This window comes from Stegodyphus dumicola, chromosome X1 (assembly GCF_044657685.1).
Source record: "Stegodyphus dumicola isolate Sdum_Otavi_A_Nest chromosome X1, ASM4465768v1".
Taxonomy (NCBI): domain Eukaryota; kingdom Metazoa; phylum Arthropoda; class Arachnida; order Araneae; family Eresidae; genus Stegodyphus; species Stegodyphus dumicola.
The window spans coordinates 181,445,180-181,461,179 of NC_140780.1; the positions used below are offsets into that span (position 1 = coordinate 181,445,180).

Sequence of the window (16,000 nt, forward strand, 5' to 3'; positions counted from 1 at the left end):
AAAACGTCTATTTCTCTCCTTTATGATAATATAAAATTCTATTTTGTAATAATTAATAATTCTACATGCACTGAATTCTGACTCTCACAAATAAAAATAAATAAAAAAAAATTATGTGGAAAAACGAATATACACACAACATAATCAAACTGTTTTTATAGGCTAATTCTTGGTTATTTAGTAAAATACTACTTTGGCCACTATTTTAAAAACTATTATAACTATGCAGCAAGTTATAACTTTAAACAGTTTAATTTTTTTTCGCATTTTCATTCAGATATTTTCAGATCAATAGAAAATGCATACAACAATAAAAATTTTATATTACTCCAAAAGAAAACTTACATTAATATAGATTTTAATATGAAACTGTCGACTTTGAGGGTAGTCAATGATACAGGATTTTCTTAAAAATTAAAAGATTGTCCAAGTGTTTGTGTGTGTGTGTGTATATATATATATATATATTGAATGATCTAAAATTCATTGAATATACATTAGAATTATATGTGCTATATATATAAAAAGATTTTTCCCCCTCCTAAAATTTTCAGCAGTGCTCACTGGACAGCACACAGCAACTGCAATAAATGTTTCTTGCCCAGCATATATTGACATTAAGGAAGCAACATAACAAGATTATATGAATGACTAGTTTACAGTATTAACGAACATATTATAAGCTCTAAAACAAACTCTGGCTTAGCATAACACTTCTACAATAAGCATTAAACACCAAAGCATTTATCTTAGGCAAAATGTTGAAATAATCGGCAGATCAGAATGCAAAGCTCCATAAAAGCTCAAGATATTTAGGTTTAAAATAAATGCATAAAAGAAATGCATGTGTTTTGAAACAAAAGATTTTTTCCCTTTCAAAATTAATACAAGATCTTATCTAACAGTAATAAGGAGATCTTATTTTAGAGCTTTACTTGCATTTTTAATGACACACATCTACACACTATTTAAAATTTTATAACATTTGATGCATATTTATTTTTAAATGACATTCTGGTTTTAATATACAAGAAAGTTAATGTTATGAGGAAAGGATAATTACAATGGAGCCTCTTGTTTTTTTTAAAAAGACACTTATCACTGATACACAACACACAAAATAATTACTAACATTCCCACAATCGCAGCATGCACAAAAGTTTCAAAAACTAAATATAGCTTATTTCACTTACCGCTTTGAAGAACTGTCATTCGTTAGAAAACGTTAATTATGGCAATAAAAGTGTAAATTTCACTAGTTATCATTGTAATGTGACTGGCAGCAGAAACAAAGCACAAAATATTTTAGTTATGGGTGGAATATTAGCGAGATAAGCCCGAAGATGCTTGTGAAATTGCTCTGTACTTACTTGTCCCGTTCGCATTTCTCGAGAGTAGCCGTCCCGCAGAGAGGGGCGTGCTAGGTCCCGAATGTCCACCGCTAGGTCCTGGAAGCTGAATGTCCGACGAATTGGATGCGGTGCAAAAATCTACGGGCTCCCGAACTGACCGATCCATCAAAGTACCATCGAGAAAAGTCAGAGTGAACTCTCGCGGCGGATAAAAGCACTGAAATTTGTTCAATGGACTCACGATACATGAACGACAAGACCCGGCGATCGGTTGGCTAACCGTCGGGTAAGAGTTTCTCCACTAACCCTACTTCGCCAGCGATACAGTTGTGAAGATCACTTTTTCGTCTGCTAACCTGCGCGTTTGTTGGCGCTGCGAGAAATGTCCTCGGATCACAACAGATTTTAGCCAAGCACATCGTCCGGCTGACATCTGGACAACTCTTAAATGGGGATTGGACACAAGGAGAGGTGCCGAGAGAGAAGAAATCAGCTGATAAGTGTACAAGCCATCAGCAGAAATATTTCATTCCCCGCTCGGACATAAACACAACACTGTCCTTTTAAATTTGTATAACTCTTCCGTAGGTCAGTCTCGTGGCGAAGAAGCATTGCAGTTGATCACTAACAGATGGTGAAGTGATAAATGAGTTTCATTTAATGGGAACGGACGAAGAAGAAACGTCGACTTCGCAGAGCAGCCTCGTCATACGTTGTTGATCGGTCCACCAACCTCGTGCGTCTGCTGCTTCCTCTGCTTTGCTCCTTATCCTCGACACCGCTCCGAATCCTAGGTGGCGCTGCATCTGCACTCTCGCTAACGAGATGCTTTCATTTGCATCTTTTTAACATTGCAAATGGTTGAAAATTAAAATTTACGCCGCCTAAGCCAATCAGGTAAATTAATCTTTCTCTCCTTGATAATGAGGCTATAACGTGGATACCGCAAAACCTAAAGCTATCGGGTTAGAGAGACATCCGATTTCCGCGCGACAATGTTTGTGTACAACGTAAATATATATTGCACACCACTTTTTTTTCGCGAATACTATGAGAAAGATATTGTTCTCTCGAGCTCTATTTAAAAGCCAAAAACTAAAATGTTCAAAAATAAATGAATTAAAAAAAATTAGAAGGGAATAAAACGTATCAATCAGTTAAAAATATAATTTAAAAAAAATTCTGACGTTAAAAATGTCTATAGTTTTTTTCGGGTCTTGTTATGTTACATTACGCAACCAGGCAAACTTCCACTTGTTAAAACTGTTGCCAAAAAGTCAACCTTTCAAATTAAATCTTTATGCTGTTTCACTAACTGAAATATTTAAAAGCAACGGCCATACTTCTAAATAATTTACATTAATTACTTTTTAATAGTATTTCTAATTGATGTAATTTATGGTCCATCTAATTCGTGTGATTCATAACTTGATAATTTTTATAAACATGTGCACCAATATTTTAATCAATAAAATACGTTTTTAATGCCATTATTACATACTTCGATGTAGAATAATCGTTTACGTCTAACAACACATTTGGAATGAATGTCCTTTTTTTTAGTTATACAGCTCAAAGAAAGCTTCACTCTTATCTCGTCTTCAATGATTTCTAAGATTCTTTATACCATAAAATACTGTAGTTCTTGAGCTCTATTCCTACCCACTACATGAGGTTTTTATGTTTTTCCCTCATACATTAGTAAAAAGATCCCTTAGTAATAAGCCCTCCATGAAAGATTCCCATAGGCAGCTAGCTTTAGTGTACTTTGCTATAATCAAGTAATCCAAACCAAACTAAGCATTTTGTCATTTTTCAATACCATTACATTTTTAATGCTTTAAATAGTTTGCAAATGTATTAAATATTATATCAAAACCCTACACTAAATAAGCACTTAAAAAATGAGTAAAATACATTTTCTGCAGTTTCTTTTCTGAAGAGCCAGAGAAAGGAATTTTGATTATTTCGTGGAATTTCACTCACAGCTGAGAAGTTTTACCCAATTTAAAGGGCTGCGCTAATAAAATATTTTACTTAATATAATGTAGCTATACATAATAAATATTTGTAAATCATGTTCATCGCTTTCCCACGCTAAGTACAAAGATCGCATTCTCTAAATTTACAATTTCAAATCTAGATAATTGGATTACAAGAAAATAATTATTAAAAGGCTATGGAAACGTAGATTTCAGGGCAGCAAAACGGCATCGAAATTCTTGAAAGGAAACGTAATGACTTATGAATTGAGATAGTGCCGCATTCTCCGAGCAGTTCAAGTTAGGTTTATTTAATCACGGCAAAGCACACGAGGGCTATCTGCCTAAAAATTTGAGTATTGCAAGAGTTTCATATTTACATCCTAGATTTAAATACACTGATGTACAATAGTATAAGAAATGATTCAGGACACCAAGCAGTATATTGAAATTATTTCTTAATCACAAAATATTAAAACTCCTCAACCTATTATAACCTAAAACCTAATTTAATGCAAGCATTTATATGCTACTCGTAAAAAGTATAAGTAAGATTACGAGCTGAAAGAAAAGGGGGGACGACCAGGATACTCAAAGTTTACTTTTTCTTTCTAATCGAAAATCTCAAAATTTATGAGAGCTTACTCTGGTCTGCAGTTTCTACAGCTGCATTACATATCAGAACTTGAAGATCAGCAATTTCAAACAAATCAATAAAACTCCTCCCCTTTCCAAATCTGATCAAAACTGATCGACTTTTCTAACAAAAATCACTGGAGCAGATAAGATTAATTTTAACTACCTACTATTTAATTTTTATAAAAAGATAAATTTATCATTTTTCACACAGACTATCAGAATAATCTTAACTGCGAACTAAATGTCAAGGAAACAGTGCAGACCAATTACAGATTACAAATAATATGAATAAGCATTATCGCATTCATTTCAGGTGGACATTAAATTTCTAAAAGCGTTATCTTTAATAATAATAAAAACGAGTCGTTCGAAAATTTAAAGCTAATACGAAACAATTAAAGCTAAACCCTCAATATTCTTTTCCAAAATTTCGGATAACTCAGAAAACAAAATTATTCTTCGAAATAAATCCTTGGTCACGACCATGGGCAACGCACGAGTCAGTTTCTGAAACTATAACGCGGACTTCGCTAATAAATCTTATCCACACATTTCCATTTGCTCGCGAATTATCACAATTAGCATTAATACACAGCCGTTTCCGACGAGAAATCACGAAGAAGTGATACAGGAACTTAGAATACATTAACCTGAAAACATATTAATAAAAAATTAGTCGTGACAACGAGATTATAAGCAGTAAAAAAGGATTCAAGTTAAAAAAGCTAGTCGCTGAATTTATGCGGCCTACATATTTAGTTGCAATAAAAAAGCCTTCCCTGCAGAGCCATCCTAAAATATTGCATAGCTATAAAACATTTTCTTCCATAAGCTATACGTTATAAATTAAATTTCCTTGTAAGTTGGTAAGCTTAATTATATGATACAGCCACTCATTTCGAATATTCCAGAATTTATTTTTTAAGAAACTTTAAATATGTAATTTTCATAATGAAAGTGACAACTAAAACAGAAGAAATAATAATAGTAATAAAACAGTTATTTGGAAAGTGAACACAGATTCCGACATGGAATAAAGTTAAAAACAAATGTACTTACAATGCTCGGGTAGAAGATCTAGGCTTCTGTCAAAAAAAAAAAAAAAAAAGAGAGAGAGAGAGAGAGAGAGAGACTTAATTATTAATCTCTATCTAACTGGACAGGATTTTTCATTCCCATTTATTTCTGCAATCATGAAAAAGATTTTTTTTTGTGATCATAACCCATTTTTTATATACTAATTTACATATGACAACATACTACAATACGTCTATGAGTCTATAAACATATCTTTTGATGAACGTCCTTTAACATCTAAATATTCTTCAATCAAAATTTGTTGAAAATACTATTATAACCACAAAACGTTAATCAAAATAACCATAAAAGCAAGCCTCCAGATTATTATACTATATTATTAAGAGCACTACGGCACGGAAAATTTCAAAATGGTAGCAGTTCATATAAGGAATATAACATTAAAACAATAATTATTTCCGTTCTTTTAATTCGTACATTCAGCGCTCTGTTCCTAAAGACAGATAACAAACTTTGCAACAATGTGACCATGCGTACATATTAAGATGCAGGCGAAGGCATCTGTGGTAATAATAGGCTTTAGAAGCATGAAATTATGATATTTAAGAAATATCGCAGCCAAATAAGATAGATGTGAGTTTGCCTGAATTTATAAGAAACGCTGTTTTTATATTTGCCGCTTTGGTCAGGAACAGCTCAAATGTGTCAAACAACTTGCTAAGTTCTACACAATGCAATAACTAGTGTCTCCAATCATTGACAGAATTAATCCCTAAAATTTTACACCATCGATCAACTTCTAGCAATTAATAATGTACAATATATAATAACTGTAAATCTAAAACAATACCTCAAATTACATACAGTGCAATCCAGACTAAGAAATATATGTTCAGTCATGCTTTCATCATAATTTCCAATATTTTTACGAGACTTCAGCCATGAAAATGTAAAATCAAGCGTCTACCCTTACTCATAATTATATAATTAAATACAGTCGCATATTCAAAATCAAGCAACTTTTGTAAATGAAGATGGCTTCAATAAAACACTTTAGGTTTTTGTATATAAAATTCAAATTTGTTTAACTATCCAAAATTTCAATACAAAATAATGAAGGAGACACATAAAATTCGAGATTTTGAATTAATTTTGCATAAGATTAATTCAAACCAACGCCCCTATAAAGACGCAAGAACACACATAATATAGAAATAATAAAATGAGATTTAATAATACTCAAATTCTTCAAAATCGAATAGTAAAAAATATGCTTAACCCTGTCGACACTTGAAAAATCTCTCTTCGATCATCTAGTCTTCCCCAACAGCCAGAATATGATTTAAGAAAGGTTTAAGAATATATTAAGTTTATCTTCTCTTACACTGACATTAAAGCCCCTATAAAAATGTAAACATAAAGTTTAAGGAAAACAAAGCATGTCGCTAAGGATCTTAGCAAATTATATGGCTTTATTTTAATATTAAAATTAAATTTTCATACCTGAAAACATTTCAACAGTCATGTTTAGATGAAGCAAATGCTTATAACTAATTCCTGAGCTTTCAATTCCTAATAAATTTGCATCAAAAGCGTGAAGCAATCAAAGGCTCTTGCTGTTTGAAACGTGCGCGGTTACTTCAAATGATAACCTTCATTGCAATTATTATTTCGATTAAAAATAAATAATAATTTTAATAAAATAATATATTTTGCATACATCCACAAATACTAGCAGCTAAAATAAAAGTAATTAATTTAAATCGGGACAGATAAGCTTAAAAATTTGTGAAGTCCAAATTTACTCAAAAAAGATGCCCAAGACAAAATTAAAGACAAACTGAAAAATAATTTAAATTTGGATACATAAATTAATAAAGAAATATGTAACTGAATTTTTTCCCTTGATAAATTCATAATGAAAGAAACGGAGGTTTTAAAAGGATTCTCCCACAAACAACAGCTGCTTGCTTTTTGAAAAATACAATTTATGTAAATTACTCTAAAGTAATTCTCAGTTTGATTACTGATTCGAAATTCAACTGAAATGCGATGATCTGACAGAGAAAACGCTAACTATTCCCCTCCCCTTTTTTATAAAAAAATTAAATAAAAGATTAATTAAACTTTAATAATAACGCTAAATCACCAAAGGTTAAAACAAAAATTATATAATGTTTCAAAGTAACTACTAACCAAAGTTCAACGACATCGAAGAAGATGCTTCTTCCCCTTTTTTTTTTAAATCGCTAAGAAGGGAAAATTGTCAAGGGTTCAAGTTTTTAAATTTCGATGTTTCAGATTTCATACTTTTTTTTTTTTTTTTTTCCAGATTTCAACTTTTGCAAAAATGTCAATGAAAACTATTTACTAATAAGGAATTGCATGCATATAAAGGTATTCTTAAATAATTCTGTTTCAGAGTTCGATTACTTACCAAAGTTCAAAGACACCGAAGGGGGTACGTAGATTTTTTATATACGAGAAAAATGTAAAGGGTTGAAAACAGGAAACGGATGGGGTTGGAGAGAGTATGGGTGATGGCAGGTGTTGTATTCGATAAGTGCTCACAGAAGAATACGCAATGCTTAGAAGAGGTCAAAAACCCAAACTAGGGTTTTCTTGAAGTTTTTACTTTTACTTTAAAAATACTGCGCCTAAAATTTCAAGAAATGAAAACAGAAAAAAAAAAAAAAAGCATATGCTACTTATTTTAAAGCAGCACTGAACTGCATATTTGTGAAAAAAAAATGTCACTGACCTCTAAATAAATTTTTGCTACAATGCATAAAAGTACGGTTACAAATTTGCTAAATAAATTTCTAAATAAATAAATAAAAATATCTCATAGCAATAGCTCATCTTTTCTAATTACATTATGCTTCATATAAATGAATAACTCTTACATGAAGAGACAAATGCCCAGTGCATGTTAAAAGCTAAAAAGTATGAAATTTATGCCTATACTAAGCACCAATCATTTCTGTATTTTCAACTTTCAAAAGCAATGGCCATAACAGACAACGAAAGGGGGAATATTTATGCTAAACGTAATAATTTGAAGTCATTGCCAAAATCCGAGTAAAGACAGCCTTCTTAAAAATGAACTTAAATTTTTCAAAAAGGAGACTGTTCAAATATTTCAATGAAAATAGAGAACATAAAGGGAAAAACTGCTATTAGCAATAAGAGTATTTATTCAAGATTAAAGACAGTAGCGCATTTCTAAAATAATATTTAACGAGCCAAACAAGAAAAATCGTTTGCTTAACACAGAGATATACATTCAGCAAACTAAAAATGAGCTTCTAAAGGACCTTTTAATGGTAACTGATTTTCAGTAACTCCTTCGACAACTAACACGAATACAAGCAACGTAACCAAGAAATATATTAAAATTCTCACTCAATACGCAACGACTGATATATATATAAAAATATAATAAATAAAAATAGTTATCAATAGGTTCTAAAAAAATCGGAAGCAAATTCCCGCGCTGATAGTGTAATTGAATGGAAATAATTTAAAATTAAAATAGAAAGCAAATTAAAAAACACTCAGATACAGTAGAATTTAAATGGAATTCGTTTAAAAGAGTGCAAACAAATGCATAAAATTGAAATAAATAGAAAAAAAAATTAAATAAATAATTTAGTGCTTAAATTTTTAAAAAAAATTAAAATCGACAGTTATTTTAAAAAAACATTCGTAGAGAAGCAAAGCAGAACAAAAAGGAATCTCGATCAACAGCGTAAAAACAACAAGTCCAAAAAATTAGGAAAATGTGGATTTCTTTTATTAAAAAAAATTATTTTCCCCAGACTTCTTCTTCAAGGGGCTGGTATCTCAAGAAATGTAAAAATAATCCTTGTTTTTCAGCTAACGAATGCACAGTTCAGAAAATTAATAATATCTAAGAAAATTTTAATTAGGAAAAAAATTAAATTGCATATTACTAGCCCAATCAAAAAAAAAGCTGGAATGCTATTGATGTTAATAAATCGAAGCCGTTATTAAAGAAAGTATCAGATAAATTATTTTAACACTTTATTTCATTTATTTTATTAGAATCAAAATCCCTCTTCCTCCATTTATACATACTACAAATTAAAATTATTACATATACATATTACAAGATGTTAAAATTTTGTTAGTACTAATTAAACTAAGCTTTAAGAGCAAAATTTATTTTTTGGAGAGGAAAAAAAAATCACAGTTTAATTTAAAGCTGTCAAAACTATATATGAAGGTGCAAGAACAGATATGCTGGACAACGGAGTTCGTATTTGTAGTACAAACAGATTCAAAACGTCTTTTACATCATTCAGCGCAACGTCATACCTTTGAGTAAAGAATATTTCAGCAAAAAATTTTGGGTTTTCAATGATAGATACTGATGTTTGCCATGCCGCAACCACCATATTTTGCAGATTTCTCAGCCTTCGATACTGCTATTCTCTTTTATCCAGAAAGTTGTAGCGGTCAATGTTTTAAGATAATTCGGCTCCCCGAACTCAACAGTTTATGAGAGATATCAACCTTACCGGTATTTCCAAGAATGTCAGAAATACAGTAACAACTGTGTATATGTTTTCATGAATTTTGGTTATGGATCTGGCTTGGAACTAGGTAATGCCTGTTGTATTTCAAATGGACTGCCTTAGAAACATTTTCTGCAATTTTTTTAATACAGAAATATGTACGTGTGCGTGCATTGTATGTGTATATACACACGCATAGTGCATTATCTTTAAGACCCATGGTTCCAAACGATTTGGAGCCTCTGTTGATGCGGTCGTCTTAGATTATGGGTGGTGGATTATCAACTTGCATAACGGTTTTATCCTATTCAAGGCTCTCGGCATCGGTTAAAAAAATATTAAAGCAAAAGTACGATATGTAGTACACTAAAATAGGAAATAAAAATGTAGTAAGCAATTAATATATGGTAGTGACAAAATTATGAATTCATAAACATAAGTATAGAATCGGGTAGCAATGTTTAAAAATTTATATTGCAGTTAGTTTTCAGAAATACTGTCAGTGGAGAATTTTCTGTCATAGATAAAAGGGGAAAGAATATTATTAAAACGTTCAGTCGTATTATTAAAATGTTCAATCATATTATTAAACATTCATTCATATTCTTGAAACATTCATTATAAATTTTATTTGGTTAATTTTAAAACACTAACAATTTACTAAAACGTTCATGAAGTCAGCCTACTTGATCTTATCTGTTCATTAATCACTTCACTTCCTAAAACAGTTTGAATTCCATGAAGTAAATCAATTACCTTATTATTTCCAAAATTAAGAATTAATTTCTTTCTTAGAATAAAGAAAATATCAGTTGCAAACATCAAAAATAGAATGAACTACCTTTGATTCAACTTGAACACACTGACTTGTAAAACATCATCAGCTTATGAAACCCCACCAAGAGAAAATATTTGTGTAAACAGTTAAGAAATGCATTAAATAAGAGAACTGCATAATAAACCTACACCACGGTCACAGAGGATAAAACTAATGCATCAGAACTGATTAACAACTGTTTCCGATAAAATAAAAGGAAATGCAAGTCCTTTGACTTGTTTTAGTACATAAAATATTTTAATTTAGTAGCGAAGTTAGATATTTTGATGGTCGCATTAAAACATATTTCAAGATTTCGGTTGGTCGGTAGTCTGCGAGAATGCACCCACACGCATACACATGTACACATATTCTCTTTATCTCTTTTATTCACATTTATACGCATATTCTCTTTTATATATATTATTGCTTATTCAGCACTGGTTACTCCTTAGGCAAGAAGTGGTAGCCTTTTTATTGTGAAGACACCTAAATAGGCGGCCACCGTTGCCTCCTATGAAGGGACGAGCAGTTACAACCATGCCTTTTCTGGAATTTGAACCCAGGCCCTTTGGCACCGCAGTAGGCTTCACTAACCACTATACCGTTTAGGCGGCGCGCACACACGCATATATATACATGCACATACACATACAAACAGCCAGTTGTAGCTAAGACAGAAAGGGAAAAAAATCTAGCCTTTTAGTTCGGAATTTCTATACACATTTCTTTTACTGGATATAGCCGCAGTGCATTAACCTAGCTAGATTTACACTTGGGGGGAGGAGGATATGTACTTTAATTAAGAATATTATTTATACAACAGAAAAAAAAATTACAGCTACTGAATCATTATTTCTTTCAGCTTTATGGATTCAAGCTGGTTGTCGTTTATTGCCAATTCAGGTGACACCAAATGTTCTGAAAATGCCCTGTCACCATGTCACCAGTGTATACCAACTAATTATGAAAAATCTTGGAAGGCTACTCAACAAAATGTCATAAGATAATTAATTACTACAAAAATATTCAAATGAACGGATCATCTTTAATATTCTCTGTTTACTTGAATATCTTTCTTAATACCTTTCGTAATTACTCAATAAAACCATTACCCTTATGCATAAGAGGATGTACCTGTTCATAATTTCAGGTGTAAAAAAAGAAATACATTTTATATATACTTATTAATTATATAATTAATATTGTGTCAAACATTCTTAAATCATCAAATACATAATATGAAAACTGAATGCATCTTAATTTCTAGCCACATGGGAGGAAAAAGGAAGCGAAAGATGCAATTGCCTAATACAATAGATCTTTGGAATAGATGCATATTTACACATTACACATAACTCATATTTAAATAGAAGGCAGTCAAAACAAAATATCAAACCTTGGTGAAATTTAACAAAAATTATAAACACGCGGAAAAAGATTACATCCCTGTGTTTTAAAGTGCTAAGTACCTTAAATCTATCTTCCATGTTTTGCACTTAAAAAAATATTTCACATGTGAATTGCAATCTATGCCCTTTATAGAAAGTATCACAAATTCATAAGTCTGTGAATATAATATTTGTGGAATAAAATTCTGCTTCTGTGACATATTTTGATATAAAATATGCAGATAGCTGCAAAAACAGGGAAACAAAACTGAACGTAAATCGTTTCAAAAGCAACAGAAACATTTACATACATCGCAAAGCAAAACTGCAATATTTGAAACGCGATGGTACTTTTTGTAGACTAAAAAACACTTTGTTGATATTCATGAGATAGGGTACTGCTGATTATTTTTTCTCTGAACATACTATTCAAACTATGCAGAATAAACAATAGCATTTTCACTGGTACAAAAGACAACGCAAAGACACTATACACTTACGAATATCTACTAACTAACATGACTCTGAAATAATCTATGCATATAAAGCGGATTTTTGAACTTGATGTAAGCAGAAATATCAATATCTCATAATAGATATGGTTACAATTACAATTTATTGATTTTAATATTTATCATACTTTCAGTACGTTTTACATGAAATTAAAAAAAAAAAAAAAAAAAAAAAAAACCCTCTTATACCACAACACTAAATATGCAGCAAAAGCGTTGAATAAAATTGTCTCAACACTTTATTTTAAAAAGTTGCACTTTGAATTTGAGCAATGTTTGTACAGAATAAAAGAAAGGAAAATTTACAGTATTTTACACAAATGTTATTTTTTCCATAAGAAATAGTCAAATTTAAGGCAATATTTAAGTTGATCTTCATATTACATAAACTGTCAGATTGATTAAATAGAAAATACGAAGAGTTTGTTGCAATTTTCTGCTCATTATGAATGCTCGCCAGAAACTCGGTTATAATAAAGATTTTTGCGTGTCAACAAACAAAGATGAACCTTCGATCAAGAGAAAACATATAAACACGTTTATGTTATATTTTAATTAAATACTATAAAGCCACGTGTTTCAAAAAGTGCAAAACACCAAAGGTACACTCAAATTTACATGAAAAATACAGATAATTACAAAACAATGCACACAAACTTATAAGCTAATGAGCATAAAAATTCTTAATAATGCTATTAACTCTTTAACGTTCAGAACCTCAGAGGCAGTTGTCAAATATGATGTTGCAAAAGAGGATTTACTGAAAATAATGCCCATGCAACTAAATTGCATTAAAAAAAAATAAGATCGAAGATTCAATACAAAGTAAGCATAGAAAGATATATAGGCCTGTTGTAGGCACCAAATGAAAGAATATATATAAAAGAGTAAAACTATATTAATTAGGTGAAGTTCACTATGATACCATAGCATTTACAAACACTTTGGTACACATTTCTTACTGCCTTTCCTTTAAATATACAGAAGCTAATTCAAAATTTTTTAAACATATACATATATAACGTGAGTTCTAACGCTCTTGTAGCTGGATAGCAAAGTAAGAAATTAATTTCTTATCACCGTTTCTGCTCAAAAGTAAAATATAAAGAATTTCAAAATTTATTTGGGACTAAAATTATCTTTCCGACTTAGAAATGACGTTCATAAATAACATCACACTAGAATTACAATATAGGAACCTGCTATGCTACTGTTTTTTTCAGCTAGGCATCTGCTTATAAGAACAGCACTAGTATAAATATATGAATTTTATGATGTATTTAATATACGAATATAAAGTCGGGACTATTCAAATTGGAATTCAAAAATAAATAACTAAATAAAAATAAGTATGTTAAAATTTTTGCAAGGAATATAGCTACATAAAAGTTACTTTCAATTACATAAAATTCTGTATCTTCTTCCTTTAAGCAAAAAGACCAAATGCCAAAACTATGAAATAGAACAATATTACATGCCCAAATATGCAACAGGATATCTTTACAGATGTTGTAAAGTCTGAAAAGGACTCAATAATTTCCGACTGCTAATATAAAAGGTGAATGCTCTCCAGTTTCATAGTAACAGTTTTTCACAATTTTTTTTTTTTTTCTTTTTTCTTTTAAAGGAATCTCTAAAATTTAAAACTTAAGTACAATCTTTACCTATTTAGATTAAAATCGATTTCCGTTAATGAGATATTCGTGCATAGGAATAAGCACTATGCATAATGTGCATCACTGCACATTTTGATCCACAGAAGGCTGGTGGATGACAATACGTCAAAAAACTATTCTGAATTTTAAGCTCTGTTCATAAATCATGATACGCAAAATTACTGAAACATAACTTATGTTTGAATTAAAAGAAGCAGTACTAAAAAGTCATACGAATAAACTAAGTGTATCATATAATACAAATTTAAAAACTGAATGTCAGGCTATTAAAGGCAATCTCTGAATTGTTGTGATTCTCTCAAACAGAAGATATGAAATGCAGCTAGCTAATGTTTCAACACACTAAATGGTGTTAAACAAAAATGAAAGAGACATCAAAAGCATACTGAATGCTTAATGGATGACATAATAAAAGAATACTGAAAACTTTAAATAACCATCTAAGACTAACAAATAATTATAGTAAACCGTATCAGATTAGATTCAAGTTTAAATTTCTAGTGCATAAAAGCTCAAAAATGGCATATAATTACATTTAGCCCATATTGTAATTTCCCATAGCTAAATCTTGATTATTTAAGCATATTTATAACAGGCTAGACTGCTACTTTTAATGTAATTATAATAAAATTATTATAAAACCCTAACGCATTTTAAAATATTTTATAAATTTTAAAAAATTAAAATGCTTCAGGAAACTATTTTACTAAATATTTTAAAATATTTACTCTATCAGTGCTATTAAACAAACAAAAGAAGTTTGAATGAAAACCCCATTGTTAAGAATCAATGATATAATTTTCCCATTTCGTGAACTCACTGCAGATTTTGATTACAATTACAGCTTCAGCCGCAGTAATCAGCCCAGCCCATCTATATTAAAGAAGCGCTTTTGATATACCCTCAGAAAAACTGTACAAGAACATATCTTGTGAATATGCCGACCATACTTGAATCACTTTACAAATACGTTTTTCTCTGACATAGGACAAATCTTAACGTGCAAAGAGACTTCAAAATGAATGTATCCATAGCGAAGCCGTTATTTCAATCGGCTGTCGGTAGGCCAAAAAGAATATGATGGTCAAGCCTGTTATACAGACAATATTCGCTCGCCAATAAGCTTATTCAGTAATAGGATATATCACCACTTTAAGTCGAAATTCGAAGTTGATCCGCGTTTCCAGAGAGCACCAGTAGCAAACCTTCCACGAATGAAGATATCCTAATTTCAGAGTTCTTATCGAACCTTAGGCCAGTAGTCTCAAACTAACGGGCTCAGAAGCAATTTTAAGCGCCCACGAATACATTTCAGTAATATATTTGTTGTAAATACGGTGTTGCAAATATTTCAAAATTTTAATTATTTGAAGTCCGAACTTATGTTATTTTACTTACCATTATATAAAAAACATGAATAACGCACCAAAAAATCTATAAATGGAGATAAATAATTTACAGTGTGATATTAATCTTGTACAAAGATTTGAACATACATTTTTACTTGTACTTGTCAAAAAAATATGCACGCTCAGTTATAAATTTTTGGATTATGTCTTTATTTGGGAATACATTTATATGCGACAACTCTTTTTCAGAGTTGAAAATTAATAAGAACCCGATTGACCGATGAGCATTTACAATCCATAATGAAGATAACTTATAGCAATTTTTCTCAAAGGCTACAAACTTTATCAGAATTGAAACGCCACCAAGTGTCCAGATACAGTAAGAAATAAGGAAAGTTATAATTATTTATAGTAACATACGCATTTTTATTTATGTTTCGAAAAAAATTTAATAAGCAAAGAGAAAGAAACTAGATTGTCATCATTTATTCTCAAATTTTGTCCCACTTAGGAAGTTTTCGCTGAAAACTTGTATTCATAATCTGTCTATTTTTAGTTTAAATTAGAGTAAGTTATTTAATGATTAATTAAACATGTTGAAATTATCTGAAATAAATATTAGTCTGAAAATGTAACATTTAGCTGTCCATATATTTGAACTACAAAGTGTAACGAACGAAAATATCTTGCAGGTATTTAAACT

General features: G+C 30.6%; 1 protein-coding gene across 10 annotated transcripts in view; it reads right to left on the reverse strand.

Annotated features, from left to right (window-relative positions):
- LOC118183128 (uncharacterized) overlaps positions 1–16,000 on the reverse strand; it is a 412,812-nt gene that overhangs the window by 244,656 nt on the left and 152,156 nt on the right. For 4 of the 10 annotated variants that reach the window (XM_035352584.2, XM_035352566.2, XM_035352573.2 and 1 more), the window contains exon 1: positions 1,371–2,104. The exons of 3 other annotated variants lie outside the window; for them this stretch is intronic. In XM_035352584.2, coding sequence (XP_035208475.1) covers positions 1,371–1,518 — 148 coding nt within the window. In that variant the 5' untranslated portion in view covers positions 1,519–2,104. 3 more of the 10 variants (XM_085807734.1, XM_035352596.2, XM_035352590.2) reach the window with 2 other exon arrangements.